This window comes from Cariama cristata, unplaced genomic scaffold, assembly GCF_000690535.1.
Source record: "Cariama cristata isolate BGI_N322 unplaced genomic scaffold, ASM69053v1 scaffold19072, whole genome shotgun sequence".
In the NCBI taxonomy this organism is placed as follows: Eukaryota; Metazoa; Chordata; class Aves; order Cariamiformes; family Cariamidae; genus Cariama; species Cariama cristata.
In genome coordinates this window covers 17,101-39,527 of record NW_009602354.1, presented here as the reverse complement: position 1 = coordinate 39,527, position 22,427 = coordinate 17,101, and the positions used below count along the sequence as shown (strand labels likewise).

Here is a 22,427-nt window from a genome sequence, read left to right as displayed (position 1 = left end):
AAAAACTGACTGTCAGAAACAAGTTCTGATATATACCTACCATCTCTTCTCCCCAGCATTGCTAAAGCTTTCCTTAGGTCAGCAATGCTTCACGTCCAAGAAACACAAAACCTTCCCAGACAAGAATGGAAAGTGAGACATCCAAATTCAAACCCTGTAACTGCCACCTATTTCTTGTGTGATTGAACAAGCATATCAATTTCCTCAGTTACCACTCTGTAAAGTCAGGAAAAATAACCCCGACACCTCCCCAGTCTTTCTCCTACCTTGCCTCCTATTTATTTAGACTGTAAAGTCTCCAGCAGAGGGAATGTCTATCATGCGCTTGCATAGCACTTTGCATAATGAGGTACTGATTTAGATTGGAGTAAGTGATGCCATGCTGCAAGTAATACACAAACATGAAAAGAGCAGGAAAAAAAATGTGCTTTGAAGCATCAAAGGGTATTTAATTAGTATCACATCTTCTCAAAACAAATAACATTTAAAAGGTAGAATTCCTGACTTTGTTTATGGGTCCTACAACACAAGGAAAAAGGGAAAAGTAATTATCAAAAGAAATAGCAGTCACCCCACTGCATGACCTCTAAGTACAAGTAAATCTATATATTTGTTTAATTTGTCTTAGAAGAAAAAGAGCATTACTTGAGAATCTTCCCAGCACTTGGCTGATCCTGTCCCCAGTAGTGAAGATCTAATCCAAAAGGCATGAGAGGAGCTTTAGCTCTCTCTTCTTCTAGCTTTCTTCTCTTACTGTCAGCCTCTTCCAAGGCTGCTGGCTCAGTAGTTGCAGACTCACTGGAAAAAAATTGATGAAAAGTCAATACAGAACAGCAATGATCACAATAGTTTTTTCTGTTTTCATTAGATTTTCACACTAACACTAATATTATCTTAGATCTACCACTACCTTTACAGAGTTAACCTTTTTTTTCTTCCCTTTTTCTTTTTTTTAAAAAAAGCATACAGACCACAACATCACATGGTCTACATACAGCACACTGCACCATGAAGCCTAACTGCACATTCAGCTAGTTAGCTAAAATATACCATGGGTGTAGAAGCCTAGAGATCTAACGGAGGCAGTAGTAGATGATGCATGTTGTACTCTAACAGGAGCTACAGATGTGGTATTGCAAACCATTTTAGAAAGATCTTGCTTCTGTAAACTCATGCCCATATTTGCATGGCAGTCACACAGATTGCAAAAATCTTTTCTTTTGTTGACAAAATTCCATCTTGCAGACTAATAATACTCATTGGGCAACACCACTACAGAATTCACTAGTCCTTGTAAAACCAGAGTACTACTATAGAGACCTTGGGTAGTCACTGACAGAGCTTCAAATGGTCCTAGTCACCTTACTGAAACATCACATTTTTAAAAGATTAAAAGTCAAAATGTACACCCAAATACTGCAAACTCTGGAGTTCTAACAAACCAAACCCTTTTCTCAGATTATATTGCAGTTTGCTAGGTTTTGGGGGCTTTCCTGGCCAATGCAGAAGTGTCTTTTCAGGAACACGCCCCTAAGTAGATTACTCCAATCCTATCCCCAAATCACAGATAAATGCTGGACAAGGTTAGAGTTTCACCAAGCTTTGAATAGGATTGACAACAAATACGTCTTTGGAATCAGTACAACATGTCTCCAGGCAGCACTAACAGCATAAGTCACTAGGAACCAAGAGATGGTAGACACTACTTTCTAATTTAGTATTAGGATACGTTCTGTTTAGTTGCAAACCAAAAATTACCCCGACAAATGGGGATGGGTTTTTTTGTTAGGAGAGAAGGGAACACAGTATTTTCATAGAGGCCATTTACACCAAATAAAACCTAAATCAAGTGAGTAGTAAAAGATTCCTTAAGATCCTAGTGCAATCACAAACAAAATCTGAAATTTTAAGCAGTGAATGTGTATCTCAGTAAAAGAATTGTGACTTCAAAACAAAACCAAGACAGCCTTAGCAGCTTGCCTAGTTCATGAGTGCTTTTTTGTGTGCTTTCGTGACTAATACATACAAGTAAGAGCAAGAGGTTTCTACAAGAATTAAAACAAAGATAACCTGTCATGTGGAGGTGGTAACTGTGGTAGTTTGTCTCTAATAAGTTTCAGTGTGGCAGCTGCACAGGTTGGATCAAGTTCATCTTCATTTTCTTTCAGCTGGGTGCGGGAGCTCAGTGGAGCTGGTCCTATTGACATGTTCCCCACAGGTGCTTTTGGAGGTAACAGGGGTTCTAGCCCTGCAAAAAAAAACTTGATGTTTAGGAGCGATTCACTTCTCCCATCCCCAATGCTTCACAGTGGGGCCAAACAGCTCAGGATGCTAATTACATGTCTTACTGCTTTCAGTTTGCATCAGACATCAATCCCACTCACAGACAGAGTGATATTTCTGCCTGTGAAATTTTTCTTATTTTGGAACAGAAACATGCTGGGTAACTAAATACAGCAAATCAACTTTTAAATTAAATTACATGGTGTGACAACAAAGAATGATGTTACTTCACCTTGGAAAGAAGGATTTTAGCAATACTTGTTTGCCTAAACCGCAATACTGCTTTTCGTATATAAGTTTCTAGTGTCACATCTGCTTGCTGGTCTGTCATTTTTGTACTCAAGGTTATATTAAGGTAAAATAAAAGAAAGGAACTATTGGCACTACTGTTTAACACCTAGAGTCCCAAAAGACATCCAAGAGCAGTAGAAAGGAAAAGGAAAGGCATACATCCCTATCCTCCTGCGTGCTAAGATTAATTCTTTGTGGTGTCTTGGCAAAAAGTCCTGCTAAAACTCTTACAGCCTGGCAAAGAGAAACCACTTCTGGGTGGGGGATTCACTGTAACACACGACTGACGAGAACGGGAACCATCGTCACTGAGCATGGCTGGCAGGGAAGCACACCCAGTGAAAAAACAAAGTGTATATGAGGCACATCCCTGTTCTTTGATGATTCTCAGCTACCATATTGACCCTTTGGAGCTGAGAATGTAAAACAAACTAGCTCTTTTTTTTTTTTCCTTCCTGATTTGTTAAGGGGCAGCACCACTGAGAACAGTTGAGTTTCAATTCCTAAATATATCTGCAAACAGAACCATCTAAAGAACATTTTTCTTTCACAGATACTAAAACACACAATTCGCCAAGATAAAATACCTAAGCGCTGGCAGAAGCAATGAGTATACCCACAGAGTACACTCAAGAGACAGTAATGTCTGAGCTGCACCTGAGGAATAAGCCCACTACAAGGCAGTACCAGGCACTGACGTTCAGCACCAGCAGTTCAGTGGTGGGGCAACTTAATTACTTTATATAGCTAGATTAAGATAGTCAGCAGGGACTGTGATGATGCAATTAGACAGGCTGAGCAGTTAGACAGCACATGCCTCTACCTGCTGAGCTACAGAAGCAACTCTATTACCTGGCAGTAGTAACAAGAACTTTTCAGCCAACGACGGCTAAAAATGGAAAGACGTGCTCCCTGACACTAACATAATAGACTACATTTGCCCCCTCAGAAAATCTTTTTATAAAAAGAATTGATTGAAATGCAACGCCCCAGTCCTCCCCCCAAAAAATACACCTAAATTAACTTGAGCATCGTGTAGATACCCCACAGAAGTGAACACGCACCTGACAGTAGGGTATTTCAATCTGGAAAGACTTCAGCAAGAACCCAACTGTCTGAACGTTCACAGGCAGCAAGCATTGCAGAGTGGACAGAGACATTCACCACAGCCTGAAGCCAGTTCCCACTCCCTGTTCTGCTCTCTGGAACCCCTCCCCCCAAAACCAAAGCTCGCATCCCTAAGGCAGCGCATCTTGAAAAGACAGCGCTGCTCAAGCTCTCCAATGCTTCCTGGGAACTGAAGTTAGCATGCACTGTAATGGAAAGAAGGATCATCCCTTTTTAATTTTGATGTCCTCACGTTGGAGGCTAGAACCAACCGTAGACAGACACAGGCCATCCTACTGTTGGCTGCTGAGCATGCCCGACACTACTACTCCCTTATTCAGTCATGCTCACATCACATACCCTAATGAAAGTAATGAACATGCCACATTCACCTTGTCATCTAACTTCCCTTCCCAAAGCCAGCAAGGCTTTAAAGAATATTGTTTAAAAAAAAATGGTCTAATCTATATGTTGGAAAAGAGTCTCAAAATTAGCAGAAAGACCAGCAATAAGGGAAATGGTAAGCATAATAGGACGGAACTAAGCAGAGAAATATCTAGACTACACAGCAAAAGAAATTATCTCAGGACATTTATTAGGCTGTGGACTTGCCATTCAAGATGGATAGTGGTGCCTCCACAAAAACATTTTTAAAACAGTATTTCAGTGAAATATTAAGGGAGCAATCTTGAATTTATGTATTTGAAAAGGGGGCAGGATAGGACTCTATCTCAGCTCCTGTCATAGGCAAGAAAGGGAAAAACCCTTCTTGGGTGCTTTGTATCAAAGTGAAACAGAATTAATCCAAAAGAGTCTGTTATAACTACACTTCAGAATCCTCAGGATTTGGAAGAGTAAACTTCCTTTTATGATAGAACAAGCTACAAATGAACAGGCCCTTTGGCATGAACAAGGTTAGCTGAAAAAAAATATGTGATAGACTGTATCTGTAATGTAGAATTGCTTAGACTGTATTTAGCTTTTAAAATTGCGTTTTTTCTCTTTTTTAAGGACAAGAATATCTTTCTGAATAGCAATGTTTAAAGCAACAGTTTTGAGAGCACTTGTATGCGTACTATTTACAAACTATCAGAAGGTAGCAGGTATGTGTCTCACCTTTTTTCCTCTTCAGAGAGAATATATGCATATGTATTAAAAGTTCTCAGGAAACCTTAGTTTTATTCCAATTTTTTCCTATGATGTCTACGGAAAACACGATTGCTCATTCACTACACTGATTTTGTTTAAGGGGAGAGAATGAGAACAGCAGAGACAAGCAGTCAGCAACACACAGAAAAGGCAAGAGAGATAAATGTACAATGTGACATTTAGATAGATAAAAATCACATCCAAAAGATCAATATAGGAATTCTTAAGAGTTACAAGAACAAAATATTTTCCCATCGATTTCTTATTTTAAACCATTAACAGAAAAATGGCTAAAGGTAAATACACTACAACATCAGTAACACCACCTCTACTGTGGATTTTTTTTTTTTAAAAATACTTGTTTATTAAATTAGGTTTTGCTAACAAGATAAAGACAAGAGTCACTATGCAGACAGCCCTAGCTGAATGGTATCCAACATCAGGGTGGGTTTTTTTGGTTTTGTTTTTAAGACATAGATGGGATTAAGTGCAGTTTTAAAAGTAAAATTCCTCTTCAGAATTCTGCTGTACTGTGTCTTTTACTTAACACAAGTACAGTACCTGGGTTTAAATTGTTCTAATACAAGCTTTTAGAAAGAATCATAAAAATGTTCAAATCCCTTTTTTGTTTAAATTGACCAAATGGCAACTACTTGCCTGAAGCAATAAAGTAGACCGTGTTCACAAGATAAATCGATAGAAGGAAAGAGAGAGGCTGGGGTTTCAGCTGAAGTTAGGCTGCTGAATGCTGACATTATTGATTTTAGCTAGTTCAGCTGGCCTTGTAATTAAAATGTAAATTTGAGAAAGAGATTATGTCCTGACAGAAATGGTGGGATTAGGGGGAGATAAAAGCCCCTCAGTGAAAATTCAGAGAAAGAGTAAGCACAGTTTTCCTCAGCTGGGTGGATTTAAAAGAAATCTAGCTACTTCAGATTCACTTAAGTTTAATTGAAAAAACGGAGACAGAATATAAACAAGTATTATGGACTTTAACTCTCAGGAAAAAATACAATAATTTCTGTTTCCCATTTGTTGAATCTTAGTGAAGTTGAATGTATGTGATTTATGTTAGTATATACACTCTCCAAGACTGTCAGGAAAATCCAGCAGTTCACATACAGCATTTCCCCACTTACCCTCTAGCATGCTCACAATGAAAAAAATCTGCATGTATTTTACTCAGGAAGCAAATAAGCTTTGCTGCTAAGCGAACAGAACTTTGCAAAGCTTACTTCATATGCACTTGCAGACCAGAGGGTTCAAGTCAACGTTTGGGGCATTGCTTCCAAACAGCTTCAGTATTTCAGGATCAGTTCTGCTATACTTCTCCATGCACAAACGTGTGCGTGTGAACAAAATTAACATAGGTGATCATATGGTAGGAAGATTTCATTATCTCTGAAGGTTCTACAGGAATAGTCAGTTTTTGTTTTATTTTAATTGGGATCAAATTTAATCTCTCTCTACCAGGGGAAAAAAAAAAATAAATCAGGCTCTTTTCTTGTTAGCATCACTTCACCTACACAGAACTCTAAAATAAGGAAAAAAGATAATGAAAATAGCTGTTATGAACAAAGCCTTAAAAGTATTCATACAGGGATAACACTGACTAAAACACTTCCCTCTCACTGTGGTAGAGAACTTCCTCTTTAATTTTAGATAAACACAGTTTCTTATCTTACCCTTGAATGCCACTAAACAAATTGCTGTCTGCAGCTGCTGGGGGAGAATGCTGAGATGCCAGAGGTGGCTTTAGCCAATATTGTCACAGCACACATAAGCTGTGTGTGCACTCAAAGCAACTTATCACATGGACAACTGCACATATTAATATTTCTGTATAAATTACACTACTTTTAAAAAGGTGTCAAGGGGTCTTTCATAATCAGAGGTTTCTGGAACCCCTAAAAAGACGCCCCCAGCACCTTTGAATGCAGCAGCTATACTCATTTACATTTATCTAAATTTTTAGAATTCTACTTTGGAAATTCAAATTAAAGAAAAAAGATAACAACTATGTTAGTTAACTAGAAAGAGTTCATTAACATTATATAAATACTTTGTTTGACTTACTGGAATTACAGAATATGTTAATTTGTTATAATGTTAACTCTCATTAATTAACCCTATTTATTGTTGTTTTACAATCATAGCTAAGAATCAGAATAAATCAAAGAAGCAGAATTTAGATTAAAACCTTTCTACACTTTACATCTTGATCTTTTAAACTTCTTGCTTACCATTTTGTAGTCCCTGGCCATTGCATAGTTCCTATGAGGTACACACTGTCACAAACCACTTGGAAGTATTATCAGCGTTCTGAGAAGTGACTATTAATGTCTCAAAACTTCACTAGGAATCAAATATATCCCATGTCCTGCCAGACTTTCTGGGAACCTTACTTATAGAGAAGGACCTTGCCTGAGAGTGAGGAAGGGTTCAATACTTCTACATGGATGTAGAAGTATTTTAGTGGAAGTGCTAATCATGTTTTTTTTCATAAATGCACAAAATTATCTTCATTCCAAATACTGTATTACAATAAGTTTTACTTAATTATTGTCCTAAGTGTAGCTGTATAGAATGTGTTTGTCCATATACAGATATATTCAAAACATACTAATGTAATGAGGCAATCTCACTTGCAAACTTGTAAATTAAATACTTCTAATGTTGTATATGCTAAGAAAAATTGAGACCACACAACATATTTGATTACAGCAGTTCAGGACTTCAACACTGAATATCTGTTACCTATGCATCCATGGTAAATCAATGCATGATATTTCAATCATGTAACAACTATATCTGTGTTTGTTTTGTTTTGTTTTTTAAAAGGATTTAAAATAGTATTAATAGAAATCTTATTCTAAATACTAGACTCTTGTCTAGGGAGAGAGACACACCTGTGTGTTAATTGCAATTCCCCAATTTGGGAAAAACAGGAACTCAGATTTCACTGCCCTCTGAAATCTAAGTAGGTAATTCTGCCTGTCCTTCCCCATGCAAAACCTGATTTGCTTTTTCCCCTTGAAGAAGTCAAGTAATACCACAAGCCCTTATTTAGCCTAGATAGTGTAATTCTAAGTTTCAAATTCAGCTCCTGAGAATTGTGCTTCATACACTCTGAAGTCTGCAGGTTTGTTTTCACTGTGGTCTCCACTGAGCTGTTTCTCCATGTTCTCCACATGCAGGAAGAACTCCCTCGGGAAGTTCCTGAGGTATGGAGACCAGATAAATCAGACCAGACTAAAAAGCTGTCAGGCTTTTAAAGCAGAACCCAGACAAACTGAGAAATCATTCTAGTAAGGAAAGAAAAAGCTTAAGTATCATTTTTCATTTCCATCTAGCCAGCATGTGTGTGTCTATTTAGTGATTCAACAGTCGGTAGAATCTCAGCAACTTCATTCCCAAATAATTATGTCAAAAACATTTATTTTCATTACATCTAAGGCAGGGCACAATCATTTGGTTAATCACGGTGATGCACGTTTTATGGCCTGTAGCTGATGAAAGCAACTGGCCAGACTGCTCTTCAGACATGCATCTCACCCTAGATAAACCCACCTTACATTTTGCATGAAATATAGCAACCTGTTAGCAACAGAAGCTGCTGCCCCAACCCCATTCTTGTGTCCTCTTATTTGCATTGAGTCATCCTTGATTCAAGTCTACTTCATGATCATTGCCATGATAATCAGTCTCTCTCCTGTGGAAGCCTAGACTTGATCAACACCCTACCATTTGAAAAGCTATTACAAAATGACTTTTAGCGAGTGTTTCAAATATGCCTGTCACTTGGGAACCCTAATCAATCCTAATAACAGAAACTAAACAAAAAGTATTTTCCTAAAAGATTAATAAGCACTGAAAACAAGCTTTTCACTGAGTATTTCGAAGATGTTTAGATGTTGTAGTTAGGGATGTAAACTTACTTAGGATTTGTGTTTTTTCCCTGTGATTTCCAGAAGATTTTCATGTGTACTATTAAAAGAATCCCCACGGAACAGAGGAAAACCTAACTGCAAAATCAACAGATAATCATTCTGTATCAGCTAAATCTGTTAGATGCTTCTATGGAGGAAAAACATCAGCATGAAAGCCATCATTTCTTCGCAGGTCAAAATAAGTGGTTTCTATTTCACCTTATCAACACTTCCATACATGCTCTTTTTGCTACGTTTAGCTTTAAATCTGTTATATGAAACAGCCTTTTTATGAGAGAAACTTCATTTAGATGTAGGATAAAAGAGCACATTACTATTGTACGCAGTAAGTAAAACCACTGTTTTCCTATTTCCTACATCAAAAATGAAGGTGATAAATAGACCTAAAAGACTCAGCATAGTGAAGCTATCTTGGTGTGATAGAGATGAAACATTAGTACATGACCACACAAACATAAACATTTAAAAGCATTTAGAAAATATTTTCTGTAGGAAACAAAAGAATCAGATTCCAATAAAACAGTAATTAATTTTCCTTTTTTAAAAATATGTAATGATGATTCTATTATATTCCACATTTCTGAGGCAGTTTTGCTTTTAATCATTGTGTCCCTGTATGTCTTGATGGATGTCAGTCAAGAGAACAAAACTGTTAAAAACAATAAGCATAGAAGTCTGCTGCTTAGGTACAGATTACAGTATACCTAGTCAACACATACAAATGCAATTTTCTGAATAAATACTCTGAAATGCATGACTTTTACTGCTTCAAATCTAAAAATTCAATCATGCATTTGTCTATGCAGTATTTTATTGTTATTTCTAATACAGGCTTTTTAATGTTTAGAGAAAATGCAAAGGCTATAAAACCCTCACACCTTTAATGAACGGTCACAATAGCAAGTTTATTCATGTTTCTAAAACACTCAGTGAGAGCTGCACTAGAATAGCTTGCCTAGTCTGAAGCCCTCCTATGCAAAAAACAGGTGGTGACTTCTTTACTACGGAAATAGTCTGGTTTTGTACACCTTATTTGTTCAACAGGGTTATAAACTTTCTTTCCCATGTTGCTATGACATTTCATACTGAAAAAAGCCCCAACTACTTAACACAAGAAAAGGCATGTCTGCATCATCAGATGAGGAAAGACAGTGTGGAGACTTCTAACCCATAAAGGCACATCACTTTGTGATGGGAAAAGGGAATAATTTCTGAAATTGATAGAACTAACCCTTGGGATTTTAGAACTGTAGCTTTGATCCTGATACGAAAGAAATCCCAAGCAGGCTTTAAGATGCAAAGTAAACCACTGAAATAGCTATCAGGGACCTAAAAACATTTTGGCTTGAGGCTCAAATACAGGAGAAATAATCTGATTAAACAGATTTGAAATAATTGTGTTCTTGACTGTACAGTCATTCCTCATATAATTCTGGATAAGGATGAAACTTGATAACTGGTAGACTGCTTCCATGCTAATATTCCCAAGTCAGGCAGCTTCCTCACGTCACCACTTGTAAAAAGGCAACAGCACTTCCCTGTACCTCCAAGTAGTATTGCAGAAGTAAGTTCATGAATGCATGCATTGAGACACAGGCAAGAATTACAAACTGAGAAAACCCTTTAGTAGACAACAGTTGCTGGAGGTGAGTGCTTTGAACTAGATCCAAGAATTGTTCCATTTTTACATGGAAAAGCCCATCTCTCAAACTGGATCACTTTCCATGCAGTTCAGAGCTCAGCTGCAAGCTATGCCAAGACCATCAAGGGGAGGAAGGAATCTCTTATCCTGGTGTCAGCACCAAATTCTGTCTATGGCACAAGAACGATGCCAGAAGCTGCACAATTCCATCCTTTACCTTATTCACCTTAAGGTTTTAAGCCAATGCAACTGACAGCTGACCAGCAAAGGCTTGAATGTGGGAAATCTCAGTGGAAACAAGATTTTATTTCTCCCTAAAGCTTTCTTTTAAATGAACAGTGCCTCAGTTTTTAAGGGGTTAGCAATACTAGCCATACAAGGGCAAGTTACTCTTCAATGGATATAAGCAACATTAGTGTAGAGTGCTGAGAAGCAGAGTAACCGTATGAAATTTATTTTGACAGTGCTGTTTCTTTTTCAGCCCCATTCTCCTGTTTAGCAACACAATGCATTTAAAATGGCCCTGTGGTACCACAGGATGGCTGGTCTCTTGTCTGTTGCAGACATCAGGTGCAAGTGTAAATAAGGATTATACAAATGGGAGGTCATTAAAAGTCTGGTAATGCTAATTTGGCATGACACCCCTAATGGGTTATATCTTCACACTTCAGTTATCTAATCACCTAAATTCTTTTAACAAATTTACATTTCATCTTATACATGGAGATTCAAATTGACTTGTTCAATTCTCCCTCCACCCAAACTGTACCCATGCTCAGTTCATTTATATATTAAATATCACCATCAATTTTGAGATCATTATCATCAGCTGCATACACACACAGATAATACAACTGCACATCTATATACTTATGCATACAAAACTTCCCCTGTCTCTAAATACCTTTTTTTTTTTTAAAAAACAAACTTTTCAGATCTCAGGAGAACTACAAATACACATGTGCATCATCAGAAATAGCATCATCTGAGCTTGAAATTTACCTTGTTGGCAGGATACTTCCATTTTCCTAAGAGAAGTAAAAGGGAATAAAGTGACTTTTAAAACAATAATTTAAATGTCACATTTCAATCCATTTCCACAGTCATATTTTACAGCTTTGTTTTCCTGTTCTGTATAAGAAGTTAATCCAAGGAGCCATTTGCTTTTTCTGGTTTGTTCAGGAAAAGTAACAAGACAAGGAAAAAAGCTTTAAACTATTCACACCTTCTACATAACACTGCAATTTTATTTTAGTGGAAGGTTTTTTTAATGTTCCAGTTAGAACATTCCACTTGCACAGACTTTCATTATATTAGCTCAGAGTCCTCATGAACTAAATGTGAGCTAAATAAACGTAGCAAAAACCCACCTGAATTATATCAAGATAAAGCTAAAGTCACTGCTATGATAACTGCATGTGCACGTGGAACAAAAAACCACATTTAGAGAGGTGGCTGCCTAAAACAGTCAGCTCTTGAAGATAACATGCTACTATGAAATTAATGTCTTCTTGTGTATTTTAATATGGTAATTTGCTTTTCTAAACAAAATGTGCCAAAGGGATGCTTATTTTGGTTTTGTGCATTAAAAACACATGCAGAACAGATTCCAGTAGAGTAAATACAGTTCTCCATTTTCCTCATGCAGACCTGAAGTAACTGCACAGAAAGCAGTTGGTTTACACAACAGTTACTTATTGGCTTTTGAAATAGATTTTGAACTAGTAACTGACCAGTTGGTCCAAGAAAGCACTTAAGTACACAAAGATAGAAGAAAGCACATCCTTAAAAGATTGCCTGAATTCTTTCCAGGAAATCTGAATTATTTTCAGACCCTTTCCTGAACTGGGAGCTTACATAATAACTTTTAAGTGGCAGCAAGAAAAGCTGAGTGACTTCAGGAACATCAAGAATGGTTCGTTTCTTTCAAAATGCTATTTCTAACAAATAAATCAGATAAAGAACAGCCAGGCATGACCATTAGCTCCTACATAACTACATGTATACAAAATAAGACAGAGGTTTTGTCTGATTGATTGGCTTCTTCACTACAATGTATTTTCCTACCAGCAACAGTTTAAATACAAATTGGGAATTTCTTAATCCATTTTATATAGATTTTTTAAATATCCTTCAGTAGATAATAGGCTTGTTCTTTTATCCTTTTCCACTAGGAGGAATTCATATAGCAGTGACGTATTTGTTAGTGTGATACAAAGGGCGGTAAGATGCTTTATTTTTAAAAAAATATGTGTCCATGAGGAAGACAGGGGAGGAAAGGGAAGAGATGAGTACATTTCACTTCCAGTGGAAGTTCACAAGTATAAGTAGAACTTTTGCAAGTTAGGATTCATCAGGCTGCTGTTAAAGATATAGAAAACAAGTTCCAGTGCCTGGAAGTATTAAGAAAATATCAGTTTTGGCACAAGGAATACTGCCAAAGGGAGGGGGGGAAAAAAAAAATAAAATCTAAAGAGCCACCATAGCTATGTTAAAAACTAACCTCATTTGCTCATTCATTTACTATCACGACCAATGTTTCTGGGCTCTTTCATTAGCCATGTATACATAAGAAGTTTTTCACAACTGTCTAGAAGGCTGTTATGCCTCTCTTCCATTATATTCCTTTCCTGAAAGTCCCGCTGTTAGCAGTAATTAGAACTTAATCAGTATTTATTGCAAGACTGAGGTAGCCGGGATAGCACAACATATACTGGTAAAATTATATCAAAATATAACATTTTTTTCCATGAACAGAAAGATAAAAAGCTGCCCAGTTCCTGAGTTTGTGTCCTACAGCCCTTCACCACTGTTCTGCGTTCTTGTCTAACACATGCACATCCACTTCCCATTTTACCCTCTCAGTACTCCCAGTTCCACTTCATCTTGTTGGACAAAGTAAGCACCTACAGACTGTTTCAAGCAACACATATGCTAAGAATCATGTCCAATCACACTGCAGCTACCTGCTCACTAGGGCACTAGTCTAGTCTCAGTCTTCTATATAGATGCTAATTTCCACATTTTTTTAGAGGTATGGAGGAACAGAGACATCTACCTCCTTCAGACAAACTGGAACCAGACAGTTGGACTTGCTGCAAATCCTCAGGTGGGGAACACAGATAAACAGATAATCAACTCAGGCCTTACTTCCCACAGAGTCCTGGTAGGTTAAGTCTAGATGGGGTAGATGGACTGAGGCACTAGCAGAACTTCACACCTGGAGACATCCTTGAGCTGACCCCAGCCACTATGGGTTATCATTACGGATCCTCTTTCACTGTCTGTAGCCAAATTTGATGGCAGAAGGCAATAAAAAGGTCATTTGAGCTACATCATCTTGGGTTTACACAGGCACATCCCCTTGTTTCAGCAAAAAGAAACATTTGGCTTATACAGGTAACAGCCGCAGCCTGACTTTTATGATGGAAACCACAGATAAGTTAAAAATAACCATGATCAGGATTGAAAAAGGCACAAGACAGCACCAGTCTTAAAAGTACACATGGAGAAATGCAGGAGGCAAGAAACTTATCACAGTGTCCAAGGTTTTTAACTTCTATGTGATGGCAGCTACCCTCCCCTTCTCTACAATGTACTGAAATCTTCTGAATCTTAAAATACACAATGCCACACAGAGGCAAAGCTGCAGACACTTAATAAGCCAGATGTACAAAGGACAAGGAATAATGCACTAAAACTTAATTATTTGAGATGAGCTTTCCTTAGTAACTCCCCTCTCAATTTCACAAAAACACACTACAAGTATATATTTAAAAAAAAAAAACCACAAACAAAACTTTAGAATGCATTAAAAGAAGGCAAGACCAAGATTGTATTTTGTCATCTAGTATGTGCTCAGTGGCTATAACTCTGCACTTGAAGGCTCAGCTGCATTTAACATCTTGTGACAGCAACACCCAACGAAAACAAAACAAAACAAGAAGTCTTCTTCCTGAACTGTAAGTCGGCCAATCTGTGGGAGAAAGTGGCTACACATCTCCAACTGCTATTAATGCGGGCGATAGTACAAAACCTTATCCCATCTCACCAGACTGTTACCAGTATTTCTAATATTCAGGCTCATTTACAGCTTTACTTTGCAATCCCTTCACCCCCAGTAAGTATGTGTGTAGCACACTTCTAAGCATACACGGTGCTGCTTCTGGCTCTAAACTACAGTGGAACATGATGGAGTGAAATAAGCTTCTTGTCTCAGTTGCTCTTGCTCCTAGAAAGTATTTGTTTATCTAGAGCCAATCGCTGCTCCCGTATCTATGTAATGACTTCCTCATAGCAGTCAGAGATTACCCACACCGCTGATCACTTTATTACTTCAGAATGGCTGTTTATTTACTTTAGTGCAGCAGTAACATGCAGGGATAAAGCTTGTCACAGCTGGGCAAACTCACCATATTCCTTACGCAGGTGGTCTGGAATGTGGGGCTCATAGCCTTCCTTCTCAGGAACCTCCACAAATTCATCTTCATCCTCATCGTCATCTTCATCATCATCCAAGGCTTTCATCTACAGAGAAATTTTTGGTGTGTTTTTTTGATCGTTTGGGGTTTTTTGTGGTGTGTTTTTTTTTTTTTTTAAATGTGAAGACTGCTTTTCATTTCCCTTCACATTAAAAATAGTTCGCAGACATCTTGATAGCCCTACTGAGACTGCTCTATGTCAAAAGTATTTCCCTAATTATGTATTTAATCTTTATCTAAGATTAGGCCTTTGCTTAACATTCTATCTCTAAAGCCATACTCTATCCTAAGGGCTTCTTTAAAGCCCCTTTTACCCATTAGAACATATGCAGCTGTTGAAGTCTGAGAAAGTGTGAAGCTATAAAATAAGACACCCCCCCCCCCCCCCAAATCTTAAAATAACATCAAGATTTTGACTTAATGAGCAAATTATAGCCTTGTCTCTTCTCCTTTCGTTGATTTTACTCATTTAGCTGCACCCAAATAGTCCGTGGCACGTTCAGTACTATCACAAATTGTTTAAGAGCTCAAAAGCAGAGCAGGCAAACAGGAGGGGAAGCTGATGGTCTAGCAAGCCAATACTGACCAAAGTAAGAATATTCAGATCTGTATACTACAGTGTTTCACTGTGTTTCTTCACAACAGCACTAAAAATAATTTGATACATTCTTTTATTAACTAACTTTGTACATCCTAACCATTCACATGATTAGACTGCACACATTACTACAGTCAAGATCAACAAACCAGGATTTTTAAAATGTGCACTTGGTCCATATTGCAGCCTGAAATTTAATATCTATGACTAGCTGAAAAATAAAAATGGAATTCCTACCAACTAACCAGGGTAATTCATTCATGTAAGTGCCTTCCTATAGATGATTTCAGCTAGTTACTACTGTATATGTGCCAGCAAGTCTCTACATTTTTTTCCTAAGCTTGGTCCATACCTAAAAATGAATTTTTCTTCTATACTACACATAAGCTAAAAGAATCTGTGCCACCTCAGACATGGTCTGTACTATCAGAACCTTAAAATAGCAACTGCCAACTACCCTAAAAAGACAGCAATGATGGAGATTTTGTGCTTTATTTTCTTTGCCCACCTTGGGAGACACCTAATTCTTAAAAACAACATAAATAGCACATTATTGTATGTTTGCCATGCACTTTTACAAGTCTAGGAAATAATAAGGGTATCCACTAAAACCAACCTTACCACAGGCTATCACTGTTTTCAACTTCGCTGCACCAAGCCAAAGCAATAGATAAGGAATGGTATAATTTTTACTATTTTCAGCCACATTCTTTACTTCTCTTACTGCACCTGACTTACGTTGATATTCGTATCAACTACTCATCGTTACAAGCACCAAAGGATACTGCAGGTTTTGCCTGCAGCAGAATTCTCCCAATTTAATTCACTACTATAATCATGTGTCACAGCTGCACAGCTGAGTTCCTTAAATCATACATATACTCTGAAGCCAAAAAACCTAGAAACCAATCTTAGTTTGAGTGTAGTTAAAAATTTAAAATAAATACTTTTAAAAAATAGCTCTTTTTTGGGTCAGTATTACTTGTAAGCTGGACGGAACTAATTTCTAATAAAGATCATTAATTGATATGAATACACATTTTGATACACTTTAACATATAATGAATGGATGGTGCAATTTAGAAGTACAATTCTTCCCTTTGTTTAAAAAATTTCTTTAAGAAAGCAAGCTGCAGTTCCAGTGAACAAAAAAAGAAAAAAGAGTTACTATCCTGAAGAATAGAGTAAATTTACTACTGCTTCTTACCAAAGAACACCTAATTATTCTTCATTTTAAAATAAAGACCCAGCATAATCATGTTTGAAAGTACCCTGCTGCCAAAGACAGGTAACAACCACAATGAAGTCTCCTCAGCCCAATTATCACTACCTCAAGAGCTGCCAGTCTTCAGGCTATGCTGGAGGATCCTGTGCCCTAGTTTACTTCTGGTTTCCCATCACAATCATTTTTCCTAGTCTAAAGGGAAGAGGAAATTCAGGCCCTACCTGGCATGGCCAAGACAGACGCACGCTGAATCTGACCTCTGCAGCAGAAACCAAAATAGAGTTCTAACACAAAGAAAGGGTCAAATATTCTACCACTATATCACAAACTCGCAAAGGCACTAGACATGCAAGAACATCTGTGTTAAACTGCAACTTTTAGAAGACCTTCCCAATGGCCTTTAGAAAGAAAAACATCATCAGACCTCGTACTCTGCACCACAGAAGGAGGATAGATATTGAAGAAAAGTTTGTTTGCATTTTGGTTTCAAAATTCTGCTGGTGTTGTCATCTTTTTATCTGTTAGGGGCAATTTAACAAGTTTCAGAAATAACACCCACTCCTATTTCTCCAGCTAGAAGCAGGGCAACATCATATTTTCCATACTCAGGTTCCATTTAGCTATTAAAAAAGATTTCACCAAGCTAAAACTTGTCATGGATGATCTCAGTCTAGAAGTTTATGCCATAATGTAAAAGCTGACTAACCTTCAGATTATAAAACAGGGGAAGTAAACTCAGTTATTTCCATAGTTTTTACTCAGAAGTAGTGTGTAAACAAATAAACAGCAACAGGTTTAAGGAATTGAGAAATAACATCAAACTAGTGAGAGAAAAAAAAAACTCAGTTCAGACTGATCACTTCACTACCTTTAATTGAAATTTCTCCTAATTTGTTGACATGCCTTTGGAGGCACGTAGCTCTCTGTACATTAATATACTAAAATTCAGTGAGCTTCACTAATCCTCAACTGGAAAACTGCATTAGAAGCAACTTTTCTGTATTACCTGCATGGTCTCAAACTTTAAAGCACTTGAAAAGCCTGACGGAAAAAAGGCATAATCAGATGCAAATTCACTTTGTTTAGGTACAATCCATGAACTGTGCATTCAAGTACTATAGAAAACATTAATCATAGGAAACTGTAATTTTTGTTATCAGTCTAACACTAATCAAAAGGGAAACCTGTCACTACCGCTGACCTGTGAAACGTCCCAATTATACTCTTCGGAAATGACAGGAGCACTTAACTTCCTCACTGAGTAAATGACGACGATCAATCAAGTTTGAATAACAATGAGCCACGGAGCTGAAAATTATTTTTTGTATAGAATCTACCCAGGAATTTATGAAAGGTGAAAAGCAACCCAAGGTTTTAGGGGCATTATGGCTTTCAGCTACTGCAGCGCATATCAAACACTAAACAGAATTTATGTGTTTTAATTTTCTAAAAGGTAGATGTGGACTTGGTGCTACAATGCATAACATATAATGCCAGATTTTAAATATGGGGGTCATTTTCATAAAATATTATGCTTATTGTTCACACCCTTGAATTTCCCTGGGGTCTTCTATTAAATTTAGATTTCCTGTAAAAAAAAAAAAAAAATAAATTAACTGCTTAGCTAACTATAAGGAATTAAACCCCCTTTTCCCTTCAAACAGATATAAAGTCTTTATTTTGATATAATCTTTAAGAAGATAACTTAACTCCTCTTTTTACTTTAAAATATTAAAGTCATCACTGGTGGAAATTCAAAAAGTTGCATAGTAGCAGTGGGTAGTTATATCTCAATTTACTTCACTCCAGTGGTACTTTATCAGAGCCATATCATTTATGCTGTTTTGCTCCTTTCCCTTTCTACAGAAAGGAGGAAAGCTCATGGGCAACATTGTTAGTCAGAGAAGTATCTTTTTTTTTTTTTAATTCCCCTTTTCAAACATGAAGAAAGCTCCAAAGCAAACTCTACAGATGCAGTATGAAAGTTCAGCCATTATCTACTTTTCCACTATAGGTAAACTTTTTGAGTTGATTAAAAAAAAATAAATCAACAATCCACAATTAAATCAGAAGAAATAAGTATTTAAGATAACATTTTGAGTGGCAGAATTAGTACATTAAAATCCTTTAGGAATGAGTGGTCAGGTAGTTGCAAACAAGAAGAACGAGACTATGATAAAAACAAGTAATATGCCATTTCTAGTGTGCCATATCTGAAGGGAAGTATAAGCTCAAGTGATAAATATTAAAATGTAAAGCTTTTCTTACATTGTATAGAATTAAATCTCTCTAAGACAAGTAGTCATGCAACTGTTTTTTTCTCAATAACCTGTCAAAGAACGTGGAAGAAAAGGTCCCATTCTCAAATCCATTCTAATTATTAGTAAATACAAGGAAAGTCAGTAATGCAGTTTGCAGTCTTATCAGAGACGATGGGTGAACTCCCTTCTCTCTGTCGCTAGAGGATGGTCCATCTGAAGGGAGACCAAAGACATTCTCAGACATCATAGACTACTTGCACCACCACAGCTCCACAAGTTGCATGGAGAAGGGAAATTTTTCTGTTCAGTGTTAATCTGCTTTATAATACTGACATTTATTTATTTATTCATTTATCTAAATGAATCACGCTTTTGCAAAATTATGAGTTTGGGGATTTTTTTTTAAAATGTGGTAGTATTCCTGACTAGCTATCTCACTGTGAGAGGAAATAGGATTTAGCTAGACATATTCCAGATTCTTGGGCTGAACCTATTTGCATAGGAGAATATAGTTTAAAAAAAAAAAACAAAACAAAACAAAAAACAGAAAACATACATGCTTTATTTTCATTGTAATCAGAGTTAGAATGTCTCGTCAGTTCTCCTAATTTTCATTAAAAACTTTAAATAGTGCTGACTTTTCCAGCTAGATGAGTGCAATCAAACTTTTTGCTCCTTAGATCATTAAAAAAAAAAACAAACCACACCTTCAAAAACCAGATGTTTCCTTATTACTCTCTATCTTATTAAAAATGTTGAAAACAAAGATCGGATGCCACTAGAAATGCAATCGTATCTTGTATTTTGGAGTCAATACTCCAAGAGCCTCCAGCTGTTAGTGTAGCTCTGCAACCACAGCTCCAGTTAAACGCCTTGCTCATCCATCCCAACCAGTAATAAATGCAAAAACACCCTCCACCCACCACAGAACACTTGGAGAGATGTAAAGAAAAGCCTTTGGTCCTTTTCCCAGTTTTATACAAATTGATTACTCCTTTCTGTTAAGAGGATTTAAAAACCTCAGCCTCTGCAATCATAATTAAAGCAATAAAATGACTGAAATACACAACACAATCAGTTTATAGGACTAGATGTACAGCATTTACTAATTACTTTAGAAAAAGAAGGAAGAGAAAAGATAGCACATGAAAAAGTCATATCTACTTACTAAAACACCACTCGCAAACTACAGCTGGGACCATTAAATAAATTTTGCATGGTCTAATTAACTTGGTTTGCAATCTCAATTACTTTCACCCAAGAAATCACTTTTGTTCAGTTTTATGTGTGTCTGTTTCCCTTTTTTAAAAAAAAAAAATGATGTAAGGCATCCTCAGACAAGTGAACTCTAAACTTCATTTGTCTTTCAGCGAGCTTGATGGCTATGCATTTAAAAACCCATTCTATCTTATAAACTAAAAATTAAATGTACTCAGCTGTGATGGTCGTCATTGCATCTGCTATTTATATGCTAATACCCTCACTGGGAGATCTTGCAAATTATTCCACCATGCCAATATCTCATGTGCATCTACTCAAAGCCAACTAAATATTTTTCTAGAGGCAGAAGATTTTGGTTAGGGAACCAGAATATTTATCACCATAGAACCTAGTTAAAGGGGCAACCTAAGCAAATACATTAGTTATTTGACCGCAACGGAAAACAGGATTCAGTTATCTTAAATGAAATTTGAGGATATTCTACATAAGCAAGCACTGACTGGGCAAAAATAATTTCTTCACTGCCAGTAACAGAAACTGAATAGTCAAACAGTGTATCTTACATGTAAGGACTTTTACAAGCTCCTCCTTTTCCATCCTTTTATATTATCCAATACAGGATGAAAAGGAAATAAATGCTGGCATTTTGACAGATTTCAGAACCTTGCTTGAGTTTTCCTGTGTGCAACACAAGGAAAACATAAACTACTAAAAGAGCTGTATTTATGGGGACCTCCCACACACACTGCCCCTGCTTTGCTCCATGATTTGAGCATAAATTCAAACCTAGATGACTGCAAATTAGATATGTGTTCCAGGCAAACCACATTTTATGTTTACCAGTAAAAGTATCACCATTCATTCTGTTTGTAGTTGCTCAACAGCACATAGGCTACTTGGACAGTATGACTTTTATTTAGGAATGCACTTTTCACACTATTTCATAATTTCCAGAAGTTAGTAAAAATGTTTAAAGGGTTCCAGACCAACAGCTGGCCTAAGTACAACGCTGGAGAACCCGCATACCCTGCTCCAAGTTGCTTTAGCAATATAAACTACCCAATGAACCAGTTTTTCTTTAAAGCAATGTACACTAGCCAGTCTGAGTATTGTCACAGTCCTGGAGGTGCAAGCTCGAGGCTTACTCAAGACTTGTGCCAAAGCCCTCTCCGCCCCCTCCGGTGATGGGCAGAGCTTGGATACGTACATTGGAAGATCAAGAGTGGTGAGGTGTGCTGCACAAAACCTGTATCACTCCGTGTTACTAAGTACTGCATCTCTGGACCTGAGCAGGCTCAAGGTCCCAGATAAGCCTGGGAGAGATTTAAAAAAAAAAAAAGAGAGAGAGAGAAGCAAACATTTACTCAAAAAGACCAAAAGACCAGTAGGTCTTAAGGTGCAAGACAGTTCAAAAAACCTTGGATCTTAATGAATCATTGTTCAGATGAAATTTGTATGTCCAATATACCCAATGGACTAGCATGTGTGTTTACAGTTTCATACAGGACAGCAAATAAAGGTAGTCTGGAAAATTGGTGCATTTAACAAAACTATCATCTCAGGAAGATACTGCAAAGCAAGATTACTACTTCTTTAGCAGTAACCACTCAAGATGTATGCGCAGATATATTTTCATACCTTATTACTTGGGCTTCTACCATCCACCAAAATCAACGGTACTTGATTGCATAAATATTCTTAAGCCTTAAGAAAGTACCTTAGAAAAGCAAAGTTGTCTTGCATAATCCCAATTTTCACAAAATAAGTACCACATTCAGAAGAAGTGTAACAGTTTTACTTAAACTGCTGAAGATTTCCAAATATAACAACGCCTTTCCTTTCCATGAATCCCAGACAGTCAAAACAAAAGTCTGCTACCTTTCATTATTAATGCTAACAAAGTTCCCCAACATAAAAAAATTAATAATGACTTCTACAAAATTTATGCTAACCACCTACATTTAATATCTGTCCTTAATTTGTATCATAAAAAGTGACTGTAGTGTGTGTTAGTCTCTTAAATGTTTCCGTATAATATTTACACGGAAATAAAGGTTACATCTTACTTTTAGAAGTACAGGAATGTACTTCTCCCATGCAATTACTGTACATACTTCAGGCACTACATCTAATACACAGTAAAAAAAAAAAAATATATATTTCAGCAGTAGCATCTGGTATGGTTTTTTTCATCCAGTTTTTAATTCACACTGGGAGAT

General features: G+C 36.9%; 1 protein-coding gene across 1 annotated transcript in view; it reads right to left on the bottom strand.

The window, feature by feature from the left end:
• The window catches only part of UVSSA (UV-stimulated scaffold protein A), a gene marked incomplete at its 5' end in the record, with an annotated part of 54,919 nt that overhangs the window by 15,609 nt on the left and 16,883 nt on the right, over window positions 1-22,427 (bottom strand). Inside the window, 3 exons of the mRNA XM_009694740.1 lie at window positions 646-798; window positions 2,071-2,248; window positions 14,835-14,949. Of these exons, the coding sequence (XP_009693042.1) occupies window positions 646-798; window positions 2,071-2,248; window positions 14,835-14,949 (446 nt within the window). The remainder of the gene's footprint in view (window positions 1-645; window positions 799-2,070; window positions 2,249-14,834; window positions 14,950-22,427) is intronic.